Raw genomic sequence first — 25,361 nt, 5'->3', positions numbered from 1 at the left:
TAACAAAATTAAGGATAACAATTAATAGAAAAATACAAGGCATCTTTGCCATTCATGTTTAGTGTAATATATAGCCAGTCATAAGTTATTAAAAAATGCACAACAAAAGCCTGATGAGTACAATCCCTTCTGTGCCACTCCATAACTACTAGGAATTTTACAATCAGTAGTGGGGGGGGAGGAAAAAAGGGAAACCCTAGATTGATAGGAAAAGTGCTGTTTTGTTTTCTACTATATATTTTACTTGCAAAAAACTTTGTTCTAAAGAATACTTGAAGTCTGTTATTCACACCAGGAATCTGGAATAACCGTGAATATTGCATTATTTTAACCACACGCATGTAGGTATAAATATATCAACACATTATTAGATATGTAATCAAATTAAAGCCTTTTTTCAAGAAAACTATTCTTTCATCTTCAGCGAACGTCACAGATCTTTAAAGATGTTTTTACTAGCATTAGAAAGCTATTATTCTGTGAGCCTCTGAATCCCACTACGTGTCTGCCTACTCTCTTCTTTTCCAACCATGTAATCTGATATAAACCAGGTAGGTTTCAAGGTTTGATACACCTTTGGATTTGAATGCTTTCAGTTCCCAGTGTGTGGTCTAATTTAATCTGCCCAAGACTCCTGTCTCTAACTGCCTAGCCAATAACAACTTTGTAAAATTAAGACGGTACAAGGCAGTAGACAGGAAAAAATCCCGTTATCAGATATATTAGGAATATTGCTGTTGAGTTCAATGGTGTAGGAAGCAGTAGTATCAGCTAATATGTCAGGTTCCAGACCCTCAAAAAGAACTACTGTGCCTTAAATACCTTTCAAAATCTGTGCCAAAAGAATCAAACAACATCGATCCACAGAAATCTGTGGGTAGAATTAAATGTCTTTTGATGTAAACTTTGCCAACCCGATGGCAGTATTGTTCACAATAGCAAAACCTCAACTAGTAAAAACAGACTGTTTAGGTACAATCTGTCACACCTTTTCTTAAACTACCTGGCAATAATGGATGTTGTGCAACTGAAGCACTGAAAGTACTTCAAGCTATCAGCAGAACTCCTTGGAAAGATACAGAATCATAAGCTACAGAAGGCTTATAGAAGATAGTATTGTGTATTTAAAATTATATTATTTTTAACTCCTAAGAAGACATCTAGCAAGTGACAGCAAAAATGTCAGAGCTGTATTGTTTCCTCTGCTGATATCTGATAGCCTTAAGTGCATGATATGCATAGCTTAAACTTGGAGATACTATATATTATTGAAAATAATAGCTGTTGGCCAAATTCTGCATTCCAGTATTAAGTACAACTTCTAACAAGCTCACAAGAATCCTCGACTGACTACAGAAACAAAAAGTAGCCCTTCTTCCCTTGCATTATGATAGTATATATAAGAATAAAACATCTGTCTTTCAGAGGGACCATTTCAGTTTCATGATTTTGGTTTCAAAGTAGTAACATCCAACAGCAGATTTTTGCTTTATTGTTTAGAGTCCAAAAAATCTTTACAGATGCCTCTAATAATATCAGGAACCATCTGCTCCAATCCTGTGAACTCCCTAGTGAAGAAGGTATGAGATTCTCTTGGTTCAGAAGCCATGTCTTTCAGATCATCCAGAGGTGCCCAGGCAACACCGACAGAGAAGATAGTTATTCCTACAATAAGAAAAAAAAAAAAATATATAGTTGACCATTTTGACCATCTGCTCCAATCCTGTGAACTCCCTAGTGAAGAAGGTATGAGATTCTCTTGGTTCAGAAGCCATGTCTTTCAGATCATCCAGAGGTGCCCAGGCAACACCGACAGAGAAGATAGTTATTCCTACAATAAGAAAAAAAAAAAAATATAGTTAAGACCATTTTGCCTATGGATACAAGAAAAACAACCATTTCTACATCCATGAATTAATCTGGATCAGAAAAGTGTGTTTCAATACCTGCAGTCTGTCAAAGTTGATTAGATTTTGCCACTAAATATAGGAATTAGAAGACTTGTCTCAGTAAAAATCATAAAGGAAATATGGGGTATCATAAGAGCTAGTGTCTGAGTTGTTTTTGTAGTGATACATATGAATGTAGCAGTTGCAATGTCAGTCTTGAAACACAAGTAACATTGTATAAAATGATTTTGAAAATAAATTTGGATCCTTTGTGTATGCTTAGTGCTTTCAAGCACCAGCAGCCTAATAAGCTTTTTGGCCAAAAATGCTTATTTCCTTCCTAGATGATGATGGAGAGCAGGAGTCATGCTGTATTGGATGGCATCACTGATTGGAGCATCACTACTTGGCTCTTTATTTTTAATCTACTAATTTCTCTCCTGTTTAGGGAAATAAGACTGGGTGTATGTTTTTCACTAAGCTGCCATGAATGAGTCTACTCATACCTGGCTCCATAGCACTGGTTTTTTTCATCCTAATGGAAAACAGTTCCTTGGGGATTACATTTTGCTGAATTTAAAACAGGTATGATACTTGATTCACTCACTGGGGCTGTATTTGCAAACTTTAAAATCTTAACATTTACAGTGCAGCAGAAATAGGACGAATCAACTTCCACCGCTTTTAAAGATAGCTCATTTACCTGCTTTTTGTGCAGCAGCAGCAGGTCCTCTAACATCATCGTAAGACTGACCATCAGTCAAAACAACGAGGAAATTTTTGTTAGGTCCATCTTTCATTGGCCCAAACACATTTCGAGTTGTGAAAGAAATGGCATCACCAGTAGCAGTGCCACCGCTCATGTAGCGAATGTTTCGGATAGCCGAGAGGACCTTTTCTTTTGTGGTGTAGTCTGTGAAGCTGAACTCCGTACGCTGATCATATGTGAACTGCACAGCTGCGACCTTGGAACCAATGTCAGAGATCTCAAAAACCTTTGCAACGTTGCTGATGAATTCAAGCACAAGGCGGAAGTTGCTATCTCCAACGCTGCTGGAACCATCTATCAAGAAACCGATGTTGACAGAGTTGTAGCATGTCTTGCTACACAACATCTGCTCATGCGAACACAATTTTTGGACAAGAGGTTTCACGTATTTGGTAGTACCAAACCAGGTGGGCATTTGGTAAGAGAAGAAGCCGTTGTTTCGACAGACAGCCTGTTTGAAAACAAAAAGTCAAGTAGTGAATACTGACACAGTGGCTGTATGGGTAATAATCAGACATCTATGCGATTTTCTTTCAAAGGTAGGTTAGAAATGGAGCCTGATGGTGGGGGCTTGGGGTAGGGTTTTTTTACTTGTTTGTAAAGAAATTGAGGACAAACATCTGCAGTTGAAGTTTGTGAAAGCTATAATATAGCTTATTTTATCCAATAATAAAGTCAACCCTGCCTCCCGACCTCTGAAAATTTCAAATAATTTCACTTTATTCATAAGAATTGTAACAACTGGAAATTACAATTATGTTTTTTGAAAGTGAACTAAGTCATCACTACTGAATATACAAAGGATTGAAAGTTCTGTATTTTTGCTTATCCACTGAAAATTAGGCTTCTGTGTTTTCCCTTTGAACTTGGTAAGCACTCTATTTTTTTAATCTGTGATGTCTCATAAACACAGACATACAGTCTGGTAGAAATATAACTCCAGGTCATTCAAAGTAAAATTTCTTTTTCCCCTGGCTTCTATAGGATGCATGTAAAGTGCAATGTAATTGAGGAAGGGGTTAAATTTAAAATCAGCTCTCCAAGGTGATAACTAATCTGACTAAGATCAAAATGCAGGTTGGGGAGGGCAGGCCTCAGTCACCTAAGGTCATGTCTTTTTGTGCCTATAAGTATATAAGAGTTGGACCTGCCTTCAATAACACTGGGGTGGACAGCAAGCTATCCGTCTTGTGCCTGGAAGCAGCAGAGCTGTAGTGCTTCATTCTATTCATGCTCTGAGCTGTGAATTTTCTGCTGAAATTAAACATCTAAAACATCCCTGTGAAAAATGAGAGGTTTTCTCCCTGGAGAGTAAGTAAAGACCTAGTGATTAGAAAGCTCATGTGAGAGTAGCAGCTCTGTGTTCGAATTCCCACTCTAACTCATCCAGAGCAATATCTAAAACTCTTCATCCCAGATGAACGGCTTGCACGTGAAGTTGTTAGGATGTGTTTTTCAATCTTTCCTGTCCTCTTTGTAGTGAAAGTAAGTAAATAATCCTCCATAGAGCAGGCACTGAAAGGTATGTCTCCCCATCTGCCATTTCAGGATAGGAGATATCATATCTGTGTTTTATTGCCTTTGACACATTTAACCGTACCTATGATTGATAGGGGAATCTCCTACTCTGAGAATCTTCATGTAATTACAAAGTCCAAGAGCTAGAGCTTGGCCAAGACTCTGAACTGGGAGGACAGCGATAGCACTTCGGTACCTTTGTGTAGCCCCCTTCAGCAGGAAAAACAAGTGTTCCCTTAGGCTTCCTAGTGATATTCTTTTAAATCACTTATCAGCAGGGATAGCTTCACAGGCATTTTTGAGGGAATATTTTAATTTTATATATATAATATATAAAAAAAAGAATTAGTTCATTAAGATTTTAGCATGAAGTAAACTCTCTAGAATCATACCCATGAGTGAAAAACATATGATATTCTCTCTTACTTTGTCAACAAAACCAATGTCTTGTACCATTCCCAGCTCCTCTGTTGTGGGTTTCGCTACAGATACAATGAATACATTGACTCCAAATTCTCTGGCCACTATGCCAGCTTCTTCTATATCATCTGAGGGCCAGCCATCTAGGAACACTACAATGATCTTGGGAATTCCTTTGCGTGCTCCGTTTTCCAAAGAGAAGAATTTCTGAGCTGTGTGCTTCAAAGCTTTCCCTAGTTTTGAACAGGAAAAGAATATGAAGAAATAATGCAATTACATTTTGATACCAGTTTCCTATATGAAATTGTGCTGAAATTTGGTTATGATTACAGGTCTAACAGAGTGTAAAAGCAAAATAGTGTCCCAGGAAATTTGATAATAATGAAGCTTGAGCAACCTGTAAGTTAAATACCAAAAAAAACCTCAAAAAATCAAACCACCCCCACAAAAAAACCACACCTACAGGTAAAGCTGAGGAAGAAACCACTGACACTTTTTCACCCACAGGTCTAGTTTTGTGCTAGGAAGTAGATATTAGTGCCTGCCAAATGAATTGGAAGGAAGAAAGTTCTTAAGAGCTACTTAAATTTAGCTTGTGAAATGCAACATATTTGGAATGCTCAGTTTCCTCATTTGGCAAACATCTCTTCACAACCACCTACTACTAATTCCAAGATTATTCTAACTTTAATTAGCAGCTCAACAAGAATGAAATGCTAAGCCTTTTAGATATGAATTTGTCTGAAGATATCACTGTTACTAGTGAAAAGTTGATTACTGTCTAAACGCAGGAAATTATATTTGCACTTCTGCTCTAATTAAATGTGTAATTAGTAACCCTAACTTCTGGAAATGAAATGGAAGATGTGGCAATGTTCTAGTGGAAAAATGTTGAACCTGACTAAGATAAGCGTGGCATTTAAAACACTTTCTTGCCTAACTAACTGAATTATAAGAACTTCAGTACATATATGTATACTTATATATATTAAAACAAATACGTATTTGGAAATGTAAATAAATAATTTCTATTTGCATGGAGGTATGAACTCACCTGTATTAGAATTGCCTCCTCTGAACCCTAGTTCCTTTATGGCAAACAAAACTTCTTTCGCAGTAGTGAACTTTGTCAGATAGAATTCAATTTTTGGGTGTTCACTGTGGAAATATAAAACAGAGTAATAAAGGATGTAGTTCACTTTTCATATCACTATGGCATTAGCAAGCTAAAATACGCTTTGAATCATTTCGTTCTTGGTAATATACACTCTTCTTTATATATTTTTAATTCCTAAAATAGAAGGATGATCCTACCTTAATAATTCTCACAATCCTTAGCAAAAGGATTTATTTAGCTGGGTGGGTAAATTAAGAACAGAATGATTCTTATGCTTATCAAGCAGCTGAAAACATTAGGTTGAAAATATATATAGGAAAAAAGTTAGAACATGCCAGATGTTAAGCTAAATGCATTTGTGTAATTGAAAATTGGCAGGTTTTCCACTATTTGTATGAGAAATACCTTGTTCTTAAAAAATTCCTGTGAAACGCAAACAGTTTGAGTTATTTAATTTGAGAAGTTTTAAGGTACGTTAGCTACTGACTCCATTTAAGAAATGAAAGTCTAGCTACACTAAGTTTCCAGATTTCACTTTTGATTTATAGTAGGAAAGAAATTTGTCATGCAAAGAGTAGAAAGAAAAACACCTGCAGGTCAAAGAGCTGCTGCTGTGAATAAATGGCCTGGTCCTGCATCAGAATCACTGGAATGAACCCCTGTGCCAAGCGGCGTTGGTCTGCAGTGCTGAATCTCATGGCAGAATAACAGTTAAAATGGTACATTTTAAGATACAAAGATAATTGCTTGTAAGATTAATTTCTAATGAAGAGGTGAATGTTCAAGGTGCTGAACTGATTACTCAGTTTCTCCAGGAATTGTTCCTCACGTTGTAGTATTTAAACCCAGGACAGCAAGAGTGAGGCTCCTTTCCCTTAGATTTTGATGTCTAGAGTGGACAGACTGGATTTTTGAGGATGGAATTAATTACATCCTAAAAGAGGCATCCAAAGCAGTTCAGATGGTTTGTGCTGTGAACATGATCATTCTTTCTAGTGACTACAAAAGCACGCCTAGGTCATTAAATCAGACGCAGACATCAACTGTGCTGTTGTCTAAAGGTATGGGAGAGGAACAGACTTGAATGATGAAAGATACAATAGAGAAACCCTGTGTTAATCTAACAGATGTTTTGTCGTCTTAGAATAAGAGAGTTAAAGGCTTCTTTGGGCTTCCTTTATTCCAGAAGCGATAGCAAAGCGGTTAAGCCTTGGAAAACTGCTACTGCTGAGCACTAGCAAACTGAGCTGTGGCTCCAAAAAACCTTTTACCAACATGTTGGATGTTGCAGTGGCTTTCAGACTGTTTTGCAGCCTGCGAACGTACACAGTAGTATGAATAGTCTTAAAATAAAAAAGTGACCATTTACAATTTAAAAATACTAGCTGTAGTAACCTACAGGTTGGCAAGAGCAGTTTTTTGTTTTGTATATGTACACAGCCATTTGTGACAATTCTCTCTCCACAATTTTTAAAGAGCCATCTCTCCTTTGCAGAGTGCTTTCTGCTGTTTTACTAAGATGAGCTACAAAACTGTCAGCAGCAGAAGGGCTGTGAAAAGTCCGGCTGCTCTCTCTATCCAAATATCAAGTATCACAGAGGCAGAAGATGATCAAATTTTTCACGGCTTCTCACATGGACATCTGAGTAGCACAGAGCAAACAGTACTACAGCTAGAAAGAGTTTGCTTTCTCTTGCTATTCATCCGCCATTATTGAGTGAATACTGTTCTGCAAAATAGGGAGTGATGTATTAATTGGTTTCTCTTACTAATCACTCAGTTATATTTTGCATAGATCTGTTCTTACCTGGCTTGTACAACTCCAACGTGAGGCCCTTCTGTTCCAATTCCCAACATCACAGCTACTTTTCCAACAAAGTTTTTCTGCAAATTAAATCTACGTTGGCCGATGTTGTAACTTCCATCCATGAGAAATGCAATATCAGCTTTACAGTCTGTGAACACCCAAAATAATTAGACTTACTTAACACCAAATAAACATTAGGATTTTGCTTTGCAAAAGTTAAATCTGTGGGTTCCTACCTTTGTTTCCAGCCTTTTTATCAAGTAGCTTCTTAGGTCTTTTACCTTCAGTGAAGGAAACAGCATGGATCATTTAAGAACAACAAGATGAACAGCCAAAAGTGAACCAGAAAAAGCTCAGACTCCAAGAATTACATTGCAATCTATCCGCAGTAAGAACTGTCAATCGGTTTAATTATTAAACTTGTACTACTACTGCTTTGCTCCTTAGAGAACATTCTTTTTCAGATGAAACAGTTTAACCTTCCTTTCTACACTTGCCTAGCTGATTACTGAAACGTAGAAAACTGGGTGGGTTGCTGTAGCTCACCATCCCAAGTGCTACCATTTCTCAGTTAGCAATCCTGCTGTACAGTGTGCCGCTTTAATGGTTTGGAAGCAAACTGTGACTTCAACTGTAAAGCAAACAGTCTATTCACAAACAAGATCCAAGTCCAGTATTTATATACCACTAACCTTCAGAAAAACCGATCTAGCCTTTTACTGGCAGCATTTTCTGTGGAGAAATTCACATAACATCTAAATCTCTGCTATGTAAGCCCTGACAGCACTCAGCTGTTGAGTAGTTCTGTAAGAAGAAATGCATTGTCTGCCTTCTCTGTCACTTAATAGGAAGGAATATTACATGAGCTCATGAACTCTTTCCCTCCTTTCTTTGTATTACTTTTCTAAATTCATTCAAGTTTTTCTTAGTTTACATGAACACTACTGAAGTCAGAATCAATCTCCTCGATTACAAATGATTCCTTTTTTTGCTGATGAAAGATATACTGCAAAAACAGATATTGTATACATTTTCTTCTTTAAAAATAAACAAATCCTATGAAACACGGCATTTTAGTCAGGGATTCATGCACTGTAGCACATCTTATCACACGAGGCTTCCCTTGTTGCAGAGATCTCGTACCTGTAGAAGGACGTGCTGTTGATACTGATTGCCCAACCACTTCAAGCACTGTGTTCTTGGTACCTGTTAAAATATTGGAAGAATAAATTTACTGTATTTCAGTGTATTTAGATGAAATTACAAGTGCTTGAAGAGTGCTGTATTTCCAATAACCATTCTTCATCATCTGCCATTAGCTACCCTTCCAGTAGAACGCAGGCCTAGACAGATCTTTGGTGCAATCCAGTATTGCACTCCTTGTTTTACAGGCAATAAACTTCTCGTTTGAGCTTCTGCAGTTGAAACAATAGCAGCTGATGAGTAATTACAGCATATCTAATTGACGAGAGTTTTTGAACTATAGCAGACATTATTTCTAGCAGATACATTCAGGACTTGATCTGGAGAAGTGGATTTCACTTACAACCTCATCAAAAGCACCTGTAATTCCAAGTTCTTAGCTATTAATTTACAATGGACACTATACAAGGATTACTAATATCTTAGAGATAGTAGGCTGAATTTTAGCTATGTAAACAATAAAAACGCATTAGAGAAATTTGTTTCCCAAACTTTGAAAGAACATACCAGAAAACACATACACTTCAATATTTTTGAAACCACAATGGCTTATATAACCAGTAGGCTGCTTTATACATTTTTATGAGGGTGGTTTAACCTCACCAAGTGGCAGGGCATAATAACTGGTTTGCAGTCAGGCACAGTATCTCAACTATGCGGACAAAAACTTCTGAAAAAACCACTATGTCACACTGTAGCTTAATGACCACATCACATCTAAGCTGACATTCCTATTTTTGGAGGGTCAGTGTTCTGTTTGCAGGGAACGCTGCACAAGCTCTTCGAATGGCCCGACAAGTGCTACTGCCTGCATGAAGGCAGGCAGGGGGAGAGAAGGGATAAAATTATACGGCTGGAAGCGGTAGGAGGACAGGACTGCAATAGCAGGATCAAAGCACTGACTTAGAGCAGCTTAAATTGTCGTGGAACTGCACTGCCAACTGCCTGTTATCACGTCATTATACTGTAAATAACTGTGATCCATTTTTATGTATCAGCTTCTGCTACAGACCAGCTAGTCTAGCTGGAATAGTATTTTAAGGAAATTGTGGAAAAATGAAGATAAAATAATGAGTTAAAAGTGAAAAAACTTTTGTTACTACACTTCAGATAGCAATCACATTTGGTTACGCATACAAGAGCACTGAAGCAGTTTCCTAGACTTCTGTTAATATTTCAAAGATAGTTTGCAAAATAATAAGTGTGATCCACCTACGAGTCACTGAGAAAGACGAAGCCCATCTAGTGAGCACCTGAGACTGGATCCCGTTGGCATTTACAGCAGGGTAGTTTTCCTGTCCTGGGAGAGTCTGTACCCTTACAGCTCCTCCTGCATTGCTGATCACCCCCCTGAGATGCAAAAAGAGTTGTTATAAATCAGACATTTTAATCACAAGAAAATGCAATACAATTATACCATCATTAGTACATTGGACACTAGCCTCCTGAAAAAGATGCCATATAGGCAGGCGGTTGTGTTCAGGCTAAAACAAGCTATAAATTGCTGAAAAGGCTTTTAAAAGAAACTATTCTGCAGAGCACCACAGACTTAGAAAAAAAAAAAGGTCAGGAAGTTCTGAAATTCTGGCAGTGTTCATACTGATGCAGAAGAGTGATGTTTTAATGACATATCAATTCCTAAAGGAAAGAGCTCCAGCAAAACATATTTGAGCTCATTATGCTTCATAAATATTTGTGACTGAAACAAAATTCAGCATACTTCACTACCAAATGACCAAAACTAAGAAAATTGGGAAGAAAAATTGCTGTTTATAGTGGTAATGGATATGTAGGATACCTTGTTATGCAACTAGAGACTGAAGTCAGAAATGATAGACATTATTGATAGCAACCATCAGATTACTGATAATTATAAGAACAAAGCCTAAAGCATCTTATTCTTCTTATTCACCTGTAGTAAACACTAAATGTGAAGTCTGAAACAAATGAAATAAATAAATGCAAGTTAATAATTCAATCCATGTGAGATTCCAGATTGCTTTCAGTCTGGACTTGGAAATAGTATATCAATGGTAGATGCAGTTCAACTGTGTAATTTTCACTGACAGAGATGTCGAGTAACATACCAAATCGCAGCTTCAGAATTTGGAATACTTAGGTAATAGTTAAACAAGTCATAGCTATCTTCATTAGTTTAAGCATACTGCAATGCATCCTTAATATACAGTTATAATGGATTAATTAAAAAAAATAAATTCAGAACAAATACCAAGAGGCTTACTGATTAAACTATCTTATAAAGTCATATTCGGTATTATAAGACTATTATACTCCTTAGTGCCTTACTAGAAGGGTCAGTTCAGAAACGTAGAAGCGACAAGAAAACTTGTAGCAAAATCTATGGAGGAAGTTTTACCAAAACCGAGGAGAGAGTTGAACCTAAACCACCCAGACCCTAGACAAGTTTTTAGAGGTCATAGTCTAGTACTTAGAGAAAGCCACTGTCATTTTTCCCTTGTTGAGTTTCATTTCATGATTCAACAAACAGGTTTTGAGACTGCCTACCAGATCTGTCCTGCCATCTGAGACAAATAAAGGAATAGCTAGTTTGAAAAGCTTGCTGATGCTTGTGGACTGAGGATCGTGTGAATACCCAGCAGGACAATAGATTTATGCATTTAGGAAACTTCAGGGTTAAAAGCAGCCCAGAGAGAACTTCACTGTTTTTGCAGGAAGAGAGGCTGTTGTGGTTGGTTGTATTTGGATACCTCAAGTGACAAGAATATCAGAACTCTTCAGATCTCTTTTTATGTGCTACTGAAAGAACAGTTATTATTTTTAGAGGCCAAAATTCAATGTTAAGCTTCTCTAAGAGGGAGTAAAAGCTTGATGCTTTGTAGTACTTGGGCAGGTACAGTACTGTGGGAGATAAACAACCATTTCAAGACTATTTAAACACAGCAATGTGCGCCTTTGTGTTTCTTTCTCTTATCTGTTTGGCTTCCTGCTTGAGAAGAGATCCCAGCCTAATCTGATTTAGAACATTGTAAAAGTATAATAATCAAGACCAGAGTTTAGAAAATCTTGCATATATTTCTGGTAATATGAGCTCTGGGTATATGTGGCAAAGGCAGCTTCCACATAAATCTCCTTGTGGACTGCTGTAAAAATACATTCCTCATTCATGGACATGATTTGCATTTCTAAATTGAACTGTGGTTATATATATTTAATTCTTGTAGCTTGGAAGATTATGGTAGTAGTTTCAAAATATACAGATATTTTCTCATCCAGGAATATTGTTTACAGTATATAGTCAGAGGAGCTTTAGTAAAGTTACCCTGAATGAGTTTAAAATAAAATTATGAAGTTGGCAAATACAAACAGCACTTTACAGTTCTTTAAAAAACAGTGAGAGAAAGATCAGACCAGAGCCTCTAACTGGTTGTTTTTAAAGGACAGGAAAAGTCAGTAAGGCAAAATTATCTTGGAGAAAAATAACACGTTAATGTATTTAGAATATTTCAGTCTAACTAGAACATAATTTTCTTCTCCAGTACCTGGTTCTCTTTGGTATTCATGCCTTCACTACTGTCTCAGTCTTAATGGATAAGGAAATATGTGTCAGAAATAGAATATATTGTGTTTAATTGGAACAATTCCTAGCTTAAGTTTATACTTGCAATTTTAGTGAAGCTGCTTTGGGCTTGCATCAGCATACCTGATCAATGCCCAGGTTAGCTCCCAAGAAGAGTTTAGTAGCTCTTCCCCCTTCCTTTGTTGTGGACTTGCAACTTTGAGCACTGGCTGAATTAAAGTCAAGAACACATTCATACTGAAAGCTCAGCCTAAGAATTATTCCTGGAAGCAACAATTTCAGCTTATTTTAGTCTCAGTATGACCACGTTTGTCTATATACTTCCATTTTGTCTACTGGTCTTTTCACTTTGATTTCCATGTAATCATTCTGGGGGGAAAAAAAAAAAAATCTAGATATTGGAAGCTTTCCACTGAAACCAGAGTAGATTTATTTGCTCCTTAACTATTTATTGAAAACATTTGATTCTGTATTTTATCACAAGTCAAAACTCGACTGCCTTCTGAAGATACACTATTTCCATATAACAGCTCTGCTATTTTTAATGCAAGTGGGGGGCTGATACTAGATGTGAATATAACATGAACTATATCTTTATGAAAGTTATTCCTCTTTTCTTGCCATTTTGTTCTGTAGATAAACAACTGTTTAAGCCACCTTTTACAATCTCATTGGTTTTACTTCTTCCAGCAAGTTTACTCAGAGCGCATGCTCATATATGCTGAAGTGGAATAAACCATATTGTCAGTCTGCCTTTGTATTCTGAATCAGATTGGCAAATTCCTTTCCACAATCATTTATGATTGACTTTAAAAGCGAGTTTCATCCTGTGTAGATCTGCAGTGGTATTTAAACAGTGAAGAAGTACCTATGCATTTCCTCAGAATGATTTATGTCATTACAATCTGCTTTGATTTTCACCACTGTTCTCTGCTCCTGTGCGATTGACTTGCACGCCATGGCTGTTTTGATTCAACTGGAACTCTGCAGATTTTCCAGGAACAGCTTTCACTTCCTTACTCACTATGTTTCATGCTCCTGCCAGGGCTGCTTGACAGCAACTTTATATAAACGCTGTCAATCCATTCTTTTGCTTAGCTTTATGATTTGTTATTAACACTAATTTATACCTAAATGGTATTTTTCACTCAAAAATGCACACAAATTAAACAGAAAAGCAGATACACAAGGAAGCAATCCAGTACCTTACTGCACAATAGCTCATGGAAGAAAGTATACTGGCCAAGGGCAGCAGAAGATATGGGAAGGTCTTATGAAATATAGGAATTTCATCTAAAACATACCTAAAAATCTGAATTGAGGTAAACGAGCAGATGGGATTGAAGCTGAAAGTAAAGTGCAAGAACTGTTTATCTGCACTCTCACAGAAAGAGATGCAGGGCTGGCTTGCCTTTGCTGAATTTTGAATGCATTTTTCAAGGAGCCTGCACGTCAAAACTGACGCCTAGACCACAAAGAGACTCTTCCAGCCACGGGAGATGACCCTTACAGATGTAACTGCAGCCAGTAATCTTAGCAGTAGAAAGCTGAAATACCATCTCCTGCTAAAAGAAAGAGGAAACAAGATTTTCATTTGGTGAAAATCTTTTTCCTCTGGGTAAATTTTCCATTGTTTCTTAGAATTTCCAAGAGTGGTGACAGATGGAGCAAGCAGTTTTTGCAGCATGCTTATAAGCTATTGACTTGTTTAAAATTGTTGGAGATGAAGCCAAGTAGCTATTCCCTTAAATGGGCTTAGTTCTAAGTGTAAGGTAAGGATCAGCTAGATAAAATTGTCTAAAGATAACAAAACATTGTCAGTGAAATAGACAAAGATTGTTTTTCCCCTTGTTGTATAGTAGTGTTAAAGAGTGAAGAGCAACAGATTTGAACATAGACTGAATGTTCTATGCCAAGGGTCACAAGCCCAAGGACAGCAGGACTGCAACTGGGCTGTTAGAAGTACATATTGAGCTGATTTAGTCTTGGTGTCCAGAAGCAAAATGTTTGCTCAGAAACTCACATGGTATGTTTTTATGCTAATCATTATGCTCATCATATATGTCTATAGGTAGGCTATCTGCTTTTTCAGCAGAAGAGAGAGAGCAGATAGATGAAGGCCTGCCATCCTACCCAAGAACATAATTTTGACCTGGAAGTTCCTGTTCCCGTTGCTAACGGAGTGCTGGCTGTGATAGCAGCTGGCATTTCCTATAGGGTCCTTGGATGAAAACAGTTATCCTCAGGGGCTTAAGACAGCTGAATTACCTGAATTCCCATCTTTCCTTCCTACTACCAGCAGCTGCATCAAACTCCTTCCACATCATCCGCCTGTCTCCATGGCTCCAAGGAGCATCCTCCCCTTCTCCACACTGCAGTCTCCTACTGCTGCCTGATTGCCTTCAGTCACTGATACGGAGCTGCTCAGGGTCTCATGCCAGCATCCTCTGGCCCCTAGGTTGTGCTCTTTCTGTCTCCTCTTCCTGCCAAAAGCAATAGGGCTGCAAGAAGACTTAGCAGCAGAAGCAGGCACTATACCAAAGTCTCCCAGGGGATCTACAGCTGCTCAGAAATCCCTCTGGCCAGACAACCTTTTTGTCAATATTCTTCTAGCAAACACTAGGGCAGCTCAGGGGCCATCATCTATGTTTGTGGTCACTTTGCAGCCAGCTCGGTAATACCATGATATGCTTTTATTACACTTGAGTTCTGGGACCCCAATGTTTAACTAGAAATGGTTCCACCCTACGACTAGTTAGGAAGGTTAGGAAAAGTTTTACATGCCTATTTAGCATCTAAACACTACCACACCGGGCTAGGTCTCCATTTAGTGGATTGGCACTAGAACAAAACTGCACAAGCTGAGAACCTAGTCCTTCATTTGACCTTCTGATTATTAATCCAATTAATCACTCAGTGGTAGATTTAACTCAGTTCTTTATGCCTACATAGTGTCAAGCCTGGTAGGAGGTTCTTGATTCTTCCCCTGACAAATAAATCTTCTATTCTTCTGCCCAGAAAAAGAGCAATATTAAATAAATATTCTGTTTCCTGAGAGTAATTACACATAAAATAAGGAAAGAAAGAGGAGAGAAAAAGCCAAATATAACAAACTAAAACAGGCAGAAAGCTTATTCATCTGTAGTACACAGAATTATTCATAGCTGAATTCTGCTAAATTCTTTACATGCATTATGTAGTATTTTCTTGTGTTAATAATTGCCTCACAGTAATGGAACTACTCATAGGAATAAGCATTATTTGGTTTATATGAAATTAAGGAATCGGGCCTCAATTTGGACCCGGCACACAAACTGGAGTGTATGTGGAGGAGGGAAACTGACCCATGCTCACACAATCATTTTCAGTTTAAGAAATTAAATAAGCACTGCTCCCAAGACTGATGCTTCTTGAAATGGTGGATAGTTGTCTGGCTGTGCTTTCTATAAAATAAGAGCAACAGTCATTGTAGTGGCACAGGCCTGGTACTCAACAGTGCTTAAGGTATAGAGCTATGTTGTACTCACCGTGCAAAGTAATGTAGGGTATACCTAGTTTTAAACTAGATGTGGTTGTTTCAGTAATTTGGAAGAAATTTATGAAATTCTCAAAGCACGTAACTAGTTACATCACGATAACAGCCAATTACGGTGATCACCTATTAGCAATATCTTCTTGGAGTTACTTTGACACCAATATGGAGTTTAGCCATTGCAACACAGAGCCAGGAAGAGCAAGTATTTTGTATGTTTTTGTTGGATTTTGCAGCCTGCACTGAAATTAGCTGAGAACTAAACAGCTATCGCCTCTCCTCCAGTCATCAATCCTTTTTTACCAGGACTAGTATTTATGGGTGCCAATTGTTTTTGTTGGTTTTGCTGCAACTTTCTCATGTAGCAAATTCTGTTCTGACTACGAAAGGCCAACAGGACTAATAGCCCCCAACTTAAAGGTAGTCTTCAAAAAACAGCAGTTCTAAATAGAAGATTTTCACCTATATTCTGCTTTTTCAAAATGCTTTACTACAGTCTATCAACTTCAGAAGACTTGAACATTGTTAATTTCCATCCTTACTGGAAGACACAGATTAGAAGGGTGAGTATATTTTAATCCCTTCATTGCTATTAGAGCCCTCATTGTTCTCGCAATGTCTGTGGAGACAGATTGTTAGATGCAGGTTTTACAAACAGTGGTGCACATTTCACAAGCAGTATAATTTATATTGACACTTACTATGGAAAAACATGGATTTTTCTATACTCCTATGCTTCTGGGCTGGAGAACAATAATACACATAGTTTATAAGGTACAGACTTCAGTGAAGAGCTAAGTGAGGTATAAAAGCCTGTGCTTTATTATCTAGGGGAAGACTATGCAAATCTTGAAAAGAACTCTGCATCTTCCATCTCTTGTACCTCCTCTTTTTGTAAGAGTATTCCCCAGCTGTGACAGAACGGAGACCCACCAGCTTTCTGGGTGGGACTTCTCTAACAGACAGTCGCCACTGGCACGGGAGGTTCAAGACCACTGCCTAGTTGAACCAGTTAGGAACTTTTGTGTTTTTTCAAAACGCTCAAGTCTTCAATCCCTTTGGAAAAAGGTCTTGATAGCAAGAGCTTTTTTTCCTCTTTAAGTAAAGACATCTTTGGCAACCAGTAATGAAATGGAATGTTAAAATAAATGGCTACATCACTAAATACAAACATTGTCTTAGAAAAAAAAGAGAACGGGAAGAAATCTCAGTTTTCCTATAAAACTTAAAAAAACCCCAAACAACCTTTGATCTAGACATTCTTCCACAAACTTTTCCTAGTTTAAGTATACACAAAAAAATGAAGAACTGAAGTTTAACTTTTTTTTTAAACACTCATCAAGACACTTAAAGCACACTGAATGGAGGCATTCATTGTTTTTACAGAAGGATCGAAAGGAAGCCTGTTCTAGCAATAAAACACACATGGAGACATGTAATTATCTTTGAAACTAACTCTTAAGCTTTAAAAACAAATACACACAGACCCCCACAATACCTCCCAAGTTCTTTCTAGCTGCCCCTATAGCATCTTAGCTCTTAAGTCTCCTTTACAGCATTTGAGATATTCCAGACAGAGTTTCTACTCAAAACCTTTCCTTAGATCCAATTTTAAGAAATAGTTTTTTTAGTTTACTTTGGAGTTTAAATACTATAAAAATAGCCTGAATTTTTGAATTCTTGTTAAAAGTTATAAGATTTTAATTGACACTTTAAATAAGTTTCTGGATAGTAACGATAGCCCCCTAAATATTATTTAAGATGCTTAGTATGTATTTTATGGCATGTCAAGTATCAAGCAATTAATATTAACTCAAAACCCCCTTTATTTTCCTCTATCTTCTAGTCATTTATTTCACTGTAAAATTTTAGGGTTTGGGTTTGTTGGTTTTTTTAAATAAAAAATACTCTTATAGCAGAGTTCAGCATCACATCAATATATTCTGAAAGAGTTTCTTTCTGTTGCTTGGGGATAAAAAAGATTGAAACTCTTCCCCCATTCCTTTTAAACGCTTTGTCCCACTTAAGCTTTTAGGAATAGTTTCAGCCTTTCTGCAAGGGCAGCAGTAGTCGTATCTGGAATATACAAATATAATAAGATGGCATGATTTTTTTGTTTTGTTTTAACTGTAGTTTATGTATATGTTAACATGAATGTACCTAGAAGCTAAATAAAACTAGTTTTAAGAAGTTCAGTGATGCTCGAAGGGATTCTGGATAACTTACGTTGTAACCCACAAGTGCTAATAAAATCTCATTCATAGGAATAGGACATTAAAAAAGGTCTCTCTAATATAGTATGGTACCTCAATATAATGATTTTTGTCAAGAGTACCTCTTGAAACCCAAGTAATTTAGATTATATACATGATGAAGTCTTTTAAATATATTCATAATATTTAATTACATATTTCTCAGAAATTAGGAAAAATTTGGGCAGGATGATCTAGTCTGTACTTTTGCTTCAAGATAGGATCAAGTATAGTTATCTAGTTACTCTAGACAGATGGATGTCTATCTGTTTTTGGAAACTGCATGGTCTATTGCAGTTCCTATAATATCCCAGGCCATCTAGTCTCTGTCCTTATTGTTAGGCTTTTCTTCGTGTCTAATCCACATTTCTGTTGCTGAAATGTCAGTCCTATCTTAAAAGTCCTAACACCTTACAAAGTTTCGAATCTACTTTGTGATAGGAAGCATATTGTGAAAGGTCTAAGTGAACAAGTATCAAGTTGTACAACCAGTTAATAGATGAAGCTAAAAATCCTCCTTTAATAACCAAAAGCTTTCTCAAAGTATTAAAATCAAAGTCTGAAACTCCCTGTAGACTGACAGTCAGGAATCAGTCTGGCTTCCACAGGCATCTGAAGTAGACATCTCACTGTCTCCAGCTGGTTTTGTCCAACATTTCCCTATTAAAAATTGATCCAAGAGATAATTTACCTTGCAAATAAGTAATTAAATCTTTGTCCTTCCTCAAAAAAAAAAAAAAAATCCAACCCCCACCAAACAAAAACCACCCAACCCCCCAAAAAACCCAGATAACCTCAGTAAGATATCTGCCAGCCTGTTTTCCTTCCCCTGTGGAACTATTATTGCTTTTCTAATTATATCTATTTAACATGGGTTATCTGGATATTTTTCTTAGTTTTCTATTTGATGCAGAAGTGAATTCAGCCAGATACTGGTCTAAGAGTTCATTAAGTAGACTAACACCCAGCAAGCAATTGTCAGAAGAGAAATGCTGTAACCAAAAAACCCCCACCGTAACACTGGTTAAAAGCAATAGTCTATGGACCACATTCATCCAAATCATGGGTAGGTCTGTTTGCATAGGAGTTTAAACTGATTTCAACAATTTCAGAAAAAGTGTCATGTAAATTAAAGTCAGAAAGTGAATCTGCTTTTATTCTCCAATTAGTTACTATTTACACTGTATCGGTCCATGTCTACCAGTGACACATAAGTAACCTTACAGTGAAAGTCTGTCTGCTTCTGTGCCATTTCAGAGGAAGTTAATAAAGTGGTTTTCAAGAACACTTAAACACAACTCAGATAACTTGCAAGCCGCCCAGCCATTCTTTTCTTCCTTGTTCTCCTAATGAAATTCCTACTGAGTTAATATGACTCCCGAAGTCCAGAGAGATATTTATTATGATGGCATCAAAAGGTTAAGATTTAGAAGTGTGGCAAGACTACATAAACTTGCTTAACACATGGATTAGCAATCATCTGACTTACCTGTGTATGGCAGCTCCGCAGACACTGGAAAGAGAGGCATAAACTCCATCCCCAAAGACATAAAATTGCCATAGAGGACAGTTTGCTGGGCAAAGGACATCTTCTGTCTCCTTTCTAAGGTCAAGTCCTCTTGTAAAGCACGTGATAGCAGTGGAAGCTAAAGAAAAAAGAAGAACCTGTGACCTGAAAATCTTAAGGGTTTGTTGGGGTTTTTTTGTTTGTGGAGGGTTTTTTTGGTTTTGTTTTTTTTAATCTCTCTACAAATTCAAACATTGCTTTAGCTTGGAAACTGAAATTAGATACAGTGTCTTATCTTATGCTCCAGTACGTTGGTAAAGACATCTTTGGAGCTTACAAATGTACAGTTATGACAAGGAAGAACACACTTTTAAATTATTTATGGGAAAGAAGTGGCAGAAAAAGGTGGAAAAGGTAAAAAAAAAAATATGAGCAAGCAACACTGAAACAACATTAAAATAATATCCAAGGAATATTACAGGAGGAAAAGCAATTCACATCTGTCAGTTCACTGCAGAGACAGAAGGGCAAGGGGAAGACCTTCGAGGGCTGGTGGAACGCAGGAGTAGGTGGCACTCTCCAAAGGAGAAATTAAATGACTGACATCCCCACAGTAATCTCCAGCCATAAGACATCTATGAATCACTGGAAACTCTGACTGGGAACTCAGCTGGGAGACTCAATCTTCTCTCCAGTGGCATTCACGAAACAGGCTGACAGCTGCATTTCCCTTAGCATCTGCAGTAAATCCTACTGAGGCCAGCGTAGTACTGACCCATCCCCTTGCTCCAGTACTATAGTAACATCCAGAACATTCGTATCAATTCGTTACAATGAAGTTTACATCATTATCATTGTGCAAAGGACTGTCAGATTCACCCAGTGAGACAGAAGTTATTTATTCAGCTGAGACACATGCATTCTTCACATAGAACTCTGCCTTTTTCTTCTTAAAAGTTGCTGCTCAGATTATCATCATTAAGCTTTCACTGTGCTTGCATGTGTGTGATGTAGGTATGCAGGCACAGATTTACAGCACTATACAATTTTGCCTGGCAAATTGATGCTTTTTCTTTTGAAAACTCAGAGGTCATTATCTTGGATACTTACTACCATCCTTCTACTACACAGGACAGCACATTCAGCTGGTCTGATAGCACAGCAGATTAGATTAGCTTTGGCTTAGATCAACATCAATTCAGCATCATAAGTATCACGACTGGATATTTATTCTGAACTTCCTAAAACCACATCTTGCTGAGCACTGGAAGGTGCAAGAACCTTTTCTATATGCACTCGGAGTATTACTTTTTCACAATACTAAGATGAGAGCTGACAGAGACTGGCCAATGTATCGGTGCATACACCACAGCATTATATCCCAAGGAGAGTATGTTTTGGGGATCAGTGATCTGTCTCTCACCTGCTTCCCTACCGACTCTTTCCACTCTTACCCCAGGCTGTCTACTGACCCCAACATTGCTTGTATTTGAAATTATTTGGAGCATACACTGTTCCTCATCAGCAGATGGAACAGATCATACCTCCTGCTACTCTCACTGACTTTAGAACTGAAAAGCAGAACAGTTACAGACAGAGGGACACAGGGAAGCGTGTCTGTTCATTCTGGCTGCATAAGTCAAACACGTATGTTCATAGACAATGCAGGTGGTTTTACTCTTAAGTATGTGTAATCCTCATTAATGCTATACTGAAATTATGTTAAACTACTTAATCACATCCTCCTGAAAAAAATCTTTGCTGCTATCTGTCAGCACAAAGATGTGACTTAGATATGTCTATATAGTCCAGAGTAAGAAAAAAGAAAGCAGAAATATAAAGAAAAATGAAGAAAAATACTTCTTCATTTTCCCTTCTCAAGATAATAAAAGCTGTCTACCTAGCAAGACACTGTAAAGTGATTTAATCTGATTCTCAAGTATCCTAAGAAATAAAGAAGTTGTTTTACAGTCTTACCTACTCACATCCTCTCCATGTTTAGTCTTATACATTTGCCTTAAAAACAAAAGTCTGAAAAAACAAGCAGAATCACCATGCTTATACCTGGAAGCTCCATATTTTCATTGTTAAAAGTGCCGTATTACTGGTGTTATGCTAAAAGCAATTGACTTGCTTTGCTGTTTGAGTGCCCTAATCCTTTCACGAAAGTTCTACAAATGTGTTAGCTAATTACTGAGCACTAATCAAGTAATATCCACCAAATGACAACTAGCAAGACCATCAGAATAAAACAGCAGCTGGAAGGCTGGATATCCTTGGAGGAATCACTGCAATGAGCATCACTGGTAATCTCTGCTCTCACAGTTCTGCTTGTGCCATGCACCGTGCAACATTTTTCCAGCCGCTAAAAGGGCAAGACACCACAGTAAGTTTTAATACCTGTCATTTCTAATGTACTGTACTTGACTGAATTCCTTGGCAGGCTGTGCATACAAAGACAGTAATTAGACATATCTAGTTAATGAACCCTTTATCACTTGGAGATCTGTATTTCCCTCACTACCAGGTACTTACTAATTACAGTCATATGTCAGAGTAACATTTTACACAGAAGATGGGGAAAAAAATCTTGCTGTGTTTTCCCTCGCTATGGAAACACAGAAATCCATTGTAGCCCAGCCATGGGATTTTTATGTAGTGGCAGCCTAAAAGATTGTCATGATCCTCGTCTACACCATGAGAGGGGGGCTTCTGAGGGAAGGGAGCAAGTTGCTGCTGTGTGAACTGAAGAGCTGATATACTGTAGCTAGGGGCTTTAGCAGTTCATACCTCAGCTGGATCAGCACAGAGGTAAGAACCACACACTTTGAAGTACATGATGCTGTTAATTAAAAAGCAGCAATTTCATTTTGGTTTTCTATGTAGATAGATACAGTTTTCTATAAGCTATAATTCTATAACCGAGACCAACATTAGGAAAGTTAGGTGCGGTATCAAGATGAGAAGTACTGGGTACCAAAATTAGGACTTACAATATCAACTCTGCAGTGGATTCTGTTCTTCCTTGTTAGTTAATGTATCATCAGCTATCCAACCCGTAAGACTACAAGTAGTCCATTGCCCTGTTAGTTAATGTATCATCAGCTATCCAACCCATAAGACTACAAGTAGTCCGTTGCGAACAGGAAAATGTATGTCAGGTCTGAATACTAGATGATATAGAACAGTTCTTTGCCAGCTTACATACTAATAATTCTCTCAAATTTCATATGTGATATTACTACTAAAATTGAAGGTGGTTGTTTTTGTTAGTCTAAGATACTTCATCATAGCAGAAACCGCCCAAAAGCTATGTATATATACAAGTAACTGAGATAAAACCCGTATGTTTTAATCACTGTAATTTAAGAATGCAAGAGCAGTAGCAGTGGAGGCATTTCTCTGGACACTTATGTGATCCGATAGTCTAAATCCATGTATTTTTGGAAGAAGGAAAGATAAGCTTGTAATTTACAGGAAAAGACTCAGTCCTAGACTCCTACCCATTCCAGACTCTGATGAAGACTAGAGACCTACTTTATGTGACATAGAATTAGACCTCCAGAACTGTAATAAAATGCCCATCATTCCATTCTGTCAAGACAAACACTCTAAGCCTCACAGAAACACACTACACCAGGGTACACCATAAAAGTGAAGTACAAAGAAAAGAAACTGTATTTCTTCCTGATTTAAGCCATATTTAAAGGTAGGGATGAATGTCTTCCATCACTGTTGACCTAAAAAAGAAAAAACAAACAAAGGCTCACTTCTCTCCTAAAACATCCATCCGATAACCATGCTTTCAATCATTCCATCAGTTTCCATCTTTTTGGTGCCTCATGCCATGTACTGTGATTTGCCCTGAATAGCTGTTTCTTACACCACCTATAAAAGTTCCCACCTAGGAGTCACTAATTTAAAAGACTCTAGAAAAATAAATTCATAGTCAAAATGTGAGCTTTTCTAATCTTGAAATTTCCATGCATTGCTTTGAGAAAGCAGAGTTTATTTATGTAAGGAAAAAAAAAAAATCCCTATGAATGTTATTATGTATGTTATTTCAAAAAAAATAGGGATTCCTAAGAGTAAGATAGCTTTATGAGTCGTAAAATAGAGAAGTACATCCCTGTTATGCTTCTTATTCCTTTCAGTATTTAGTATTGTTTCTCTGCAAAGCAGGAAGATTTGAAGTCCTTTTTTATCTTGAGGATTCAAACAAGCCTGCTCTTTATATCTTATGCAAGGAATACTCCCACAAACTTTATCCATACTAGAAAAAAAGACATACTAGTAGAACTATGCCTGTTTATATTTTGGAAAACATGTTCACAGATTTCATACTAATTCATATAATCTTAAGTACATATCCTGATCTGGACAAGGGCAATAGGATTTAAAAAATCTGGTCAGGACTATATCATTCATTTCAATCTGAGACTTTCCCTTTTCTGATCAACTTAAGGTCGCTTACCATCACATGCCAATGCTCACCCACCCACAGAGTCTCATGTATGGTAACCAGAACTGTTGAACTCGGCAGTATTTGTATGCATTTCAGGGGGAGTACAAGGAAAGGTATAAGATCCTTTAAGATCTCCCCGAGTAGCTATGAGCCTAAATACAGTAGATTTTTGAGGAAACTAATGTTCTTTCATTACTTTGAACAACAGAATTTAAGCACTTCTATAAAAGTTCCTGCAAGCTTCCAGTTCAATAACCAAATGCTGCTGAATTTAGGCTCAGAATAATGGTAAGAGACAATATCTTACAGTAACTGTTCACATTTTATATTACAAACACATCCTGGTACCAATATTCCGTTTTGCCAATATTCCCTTGATGTTATTTTAGCTGGTTCCAGATACCTTCAGATACAGTGGCTTCTTCTCCAACCCCAGGAGAAAGCATTACAGAAAACTTTTCACTTGTTTCCTGACAGACTGTCAGCACTTCATCTGTAACGCACCTGTAAAATAAAAAGGAAAGGAACTGGGGTTGGAGTAGGTTTTCTAACACTGGGCATTTTTTTTCCTTTTTTAGCCATAGCACTCCTGTGACATATAGCTATTATCAGTTTAGCACAAAAGAATTTTCCAAATGCTTGACTGAGCACAAAATGAGCAGCAAATCCTGCTTCCTAATGACTGTGAAATCCTAAACAACTGTTCAGAAAAGCTTGAGGTCACTCACCTTCTGCAGGCGAGGCCTGCATCTGGAAGCTCATCCTTCTGGAGGCTCCTGCCCTCCCTTAGTGAATGGCTCCGCTGGAAGGGGCAGACAAACTGCTTGCGTCCTTCTGGTGCATTATTTCTTCAACTGCTTCCTACGGCTCCTGGTTCCCGTGGATTGACTCTGGCTCCAGGAGAGCCCGCTCTCCAGCAGCAGGGATGGAGTCCAATAGGGCATGGCGCAACAGGCAGCCCCTGCCCTGCTAGGCATCTTAAGTATGTTCTTTTGCTTTCCAGGTCAAAATAATGGTAGGGCAGGTTTAAAACGTTTTTAATCAATTCCACGGTCAAAAATACATGGGAGATCCTCAAATTGCCAAGCACTGTGTGAGTGCCTTTATAACACACACAGACACACTGCCACTCACTCTTGCTATCAGCACTCCCCTTGATGGGGACACTTGTCACTACTGCTCTTCTTCAACCTGCGCCAGGAGGGAGTTTCACCCCCCTTTGGAAGCGTTCCCAGACATCCTCCGTGCCCCTCTGCAGCCTCCCCCGGGGCCACCTCCCGAGGAGCGTGACACGGCGGGGCCCGGCCGGCCCCCGGCGCCGGG

General features: G+C 37.8%; 1 protein-coding gene across 1 annotated transcript in view; it reads right to left on the bottom strand.

Moving 5' to 3' along the window:
- Positions 1–1,119: 1,119 nt before the first annotated feature.
- The window catches only part of COCH (cochlin), a 25,921-nt gene continuing 1,679 nt past the window's right edge, over positions 1,120–25,361 (bottom strand). Inside the window, exons 4-13 of the mRNA XM_009290394.1 lie at positions 24,442–24,542; positions 19,556–19,712; positions 9,940–10,073; positions 8,664–8,726; positions 7,757–7,801; positions 7,521–7,668; positions 5,651–5,754; positions 4,603–4,829; positions 2,593–3,109; positions 1,120–1,665 (exon numbers count right to left, since the gene is read on the bottom strand). Of these exons, the coding sequence (XP_009288669.1) occupies positions 1,490–1,665; positions 2,593–3,109; positions 4,603–4,829; positions 5,651–5,754; positions 7,521–7,668; positions 7,757–7,801; positions 8,664–8,726; positions 9,940–10,073; positions 19,556–19,712; positions 24,442–24,542 (1,672 nt within the window). The 3' untranslated portion in view covers positions 1,120–1,489. The remainder of the gene's footprint in view (positions 1,666–2,592; positions 3,110–4,602; positions 4,830–5,650; positions 5,755–7,520; positions 7,669–7,756; positions 7,802–8,663; positions 8,727–9,939; positions 10,074–19,555; positions 19,713–24,441; positions 24,543–25,361) is intronic.

The sequence above is a fragment of the Aptenodytes forsteri genome, unplaced genomic scaffold, assembly GCF_000699145.1.
Source record: "Aptenodytes forsteri isolate BGI_AS27 unplaced genomic scaffold, ASM69914v1 Scaffold108, whole genome shotgun sequence".
In the NCBI taxonomy this organism is placed as follows: Eukaryota; Metazoa; Chordata; class Aves; order Sphenisciformes; family Spheniscidae; genus Aptenodytes; species Aptenodytes forsteri.
This window is presented reverse-complemented; position numbering and strand designations above follow the sequence as displayed.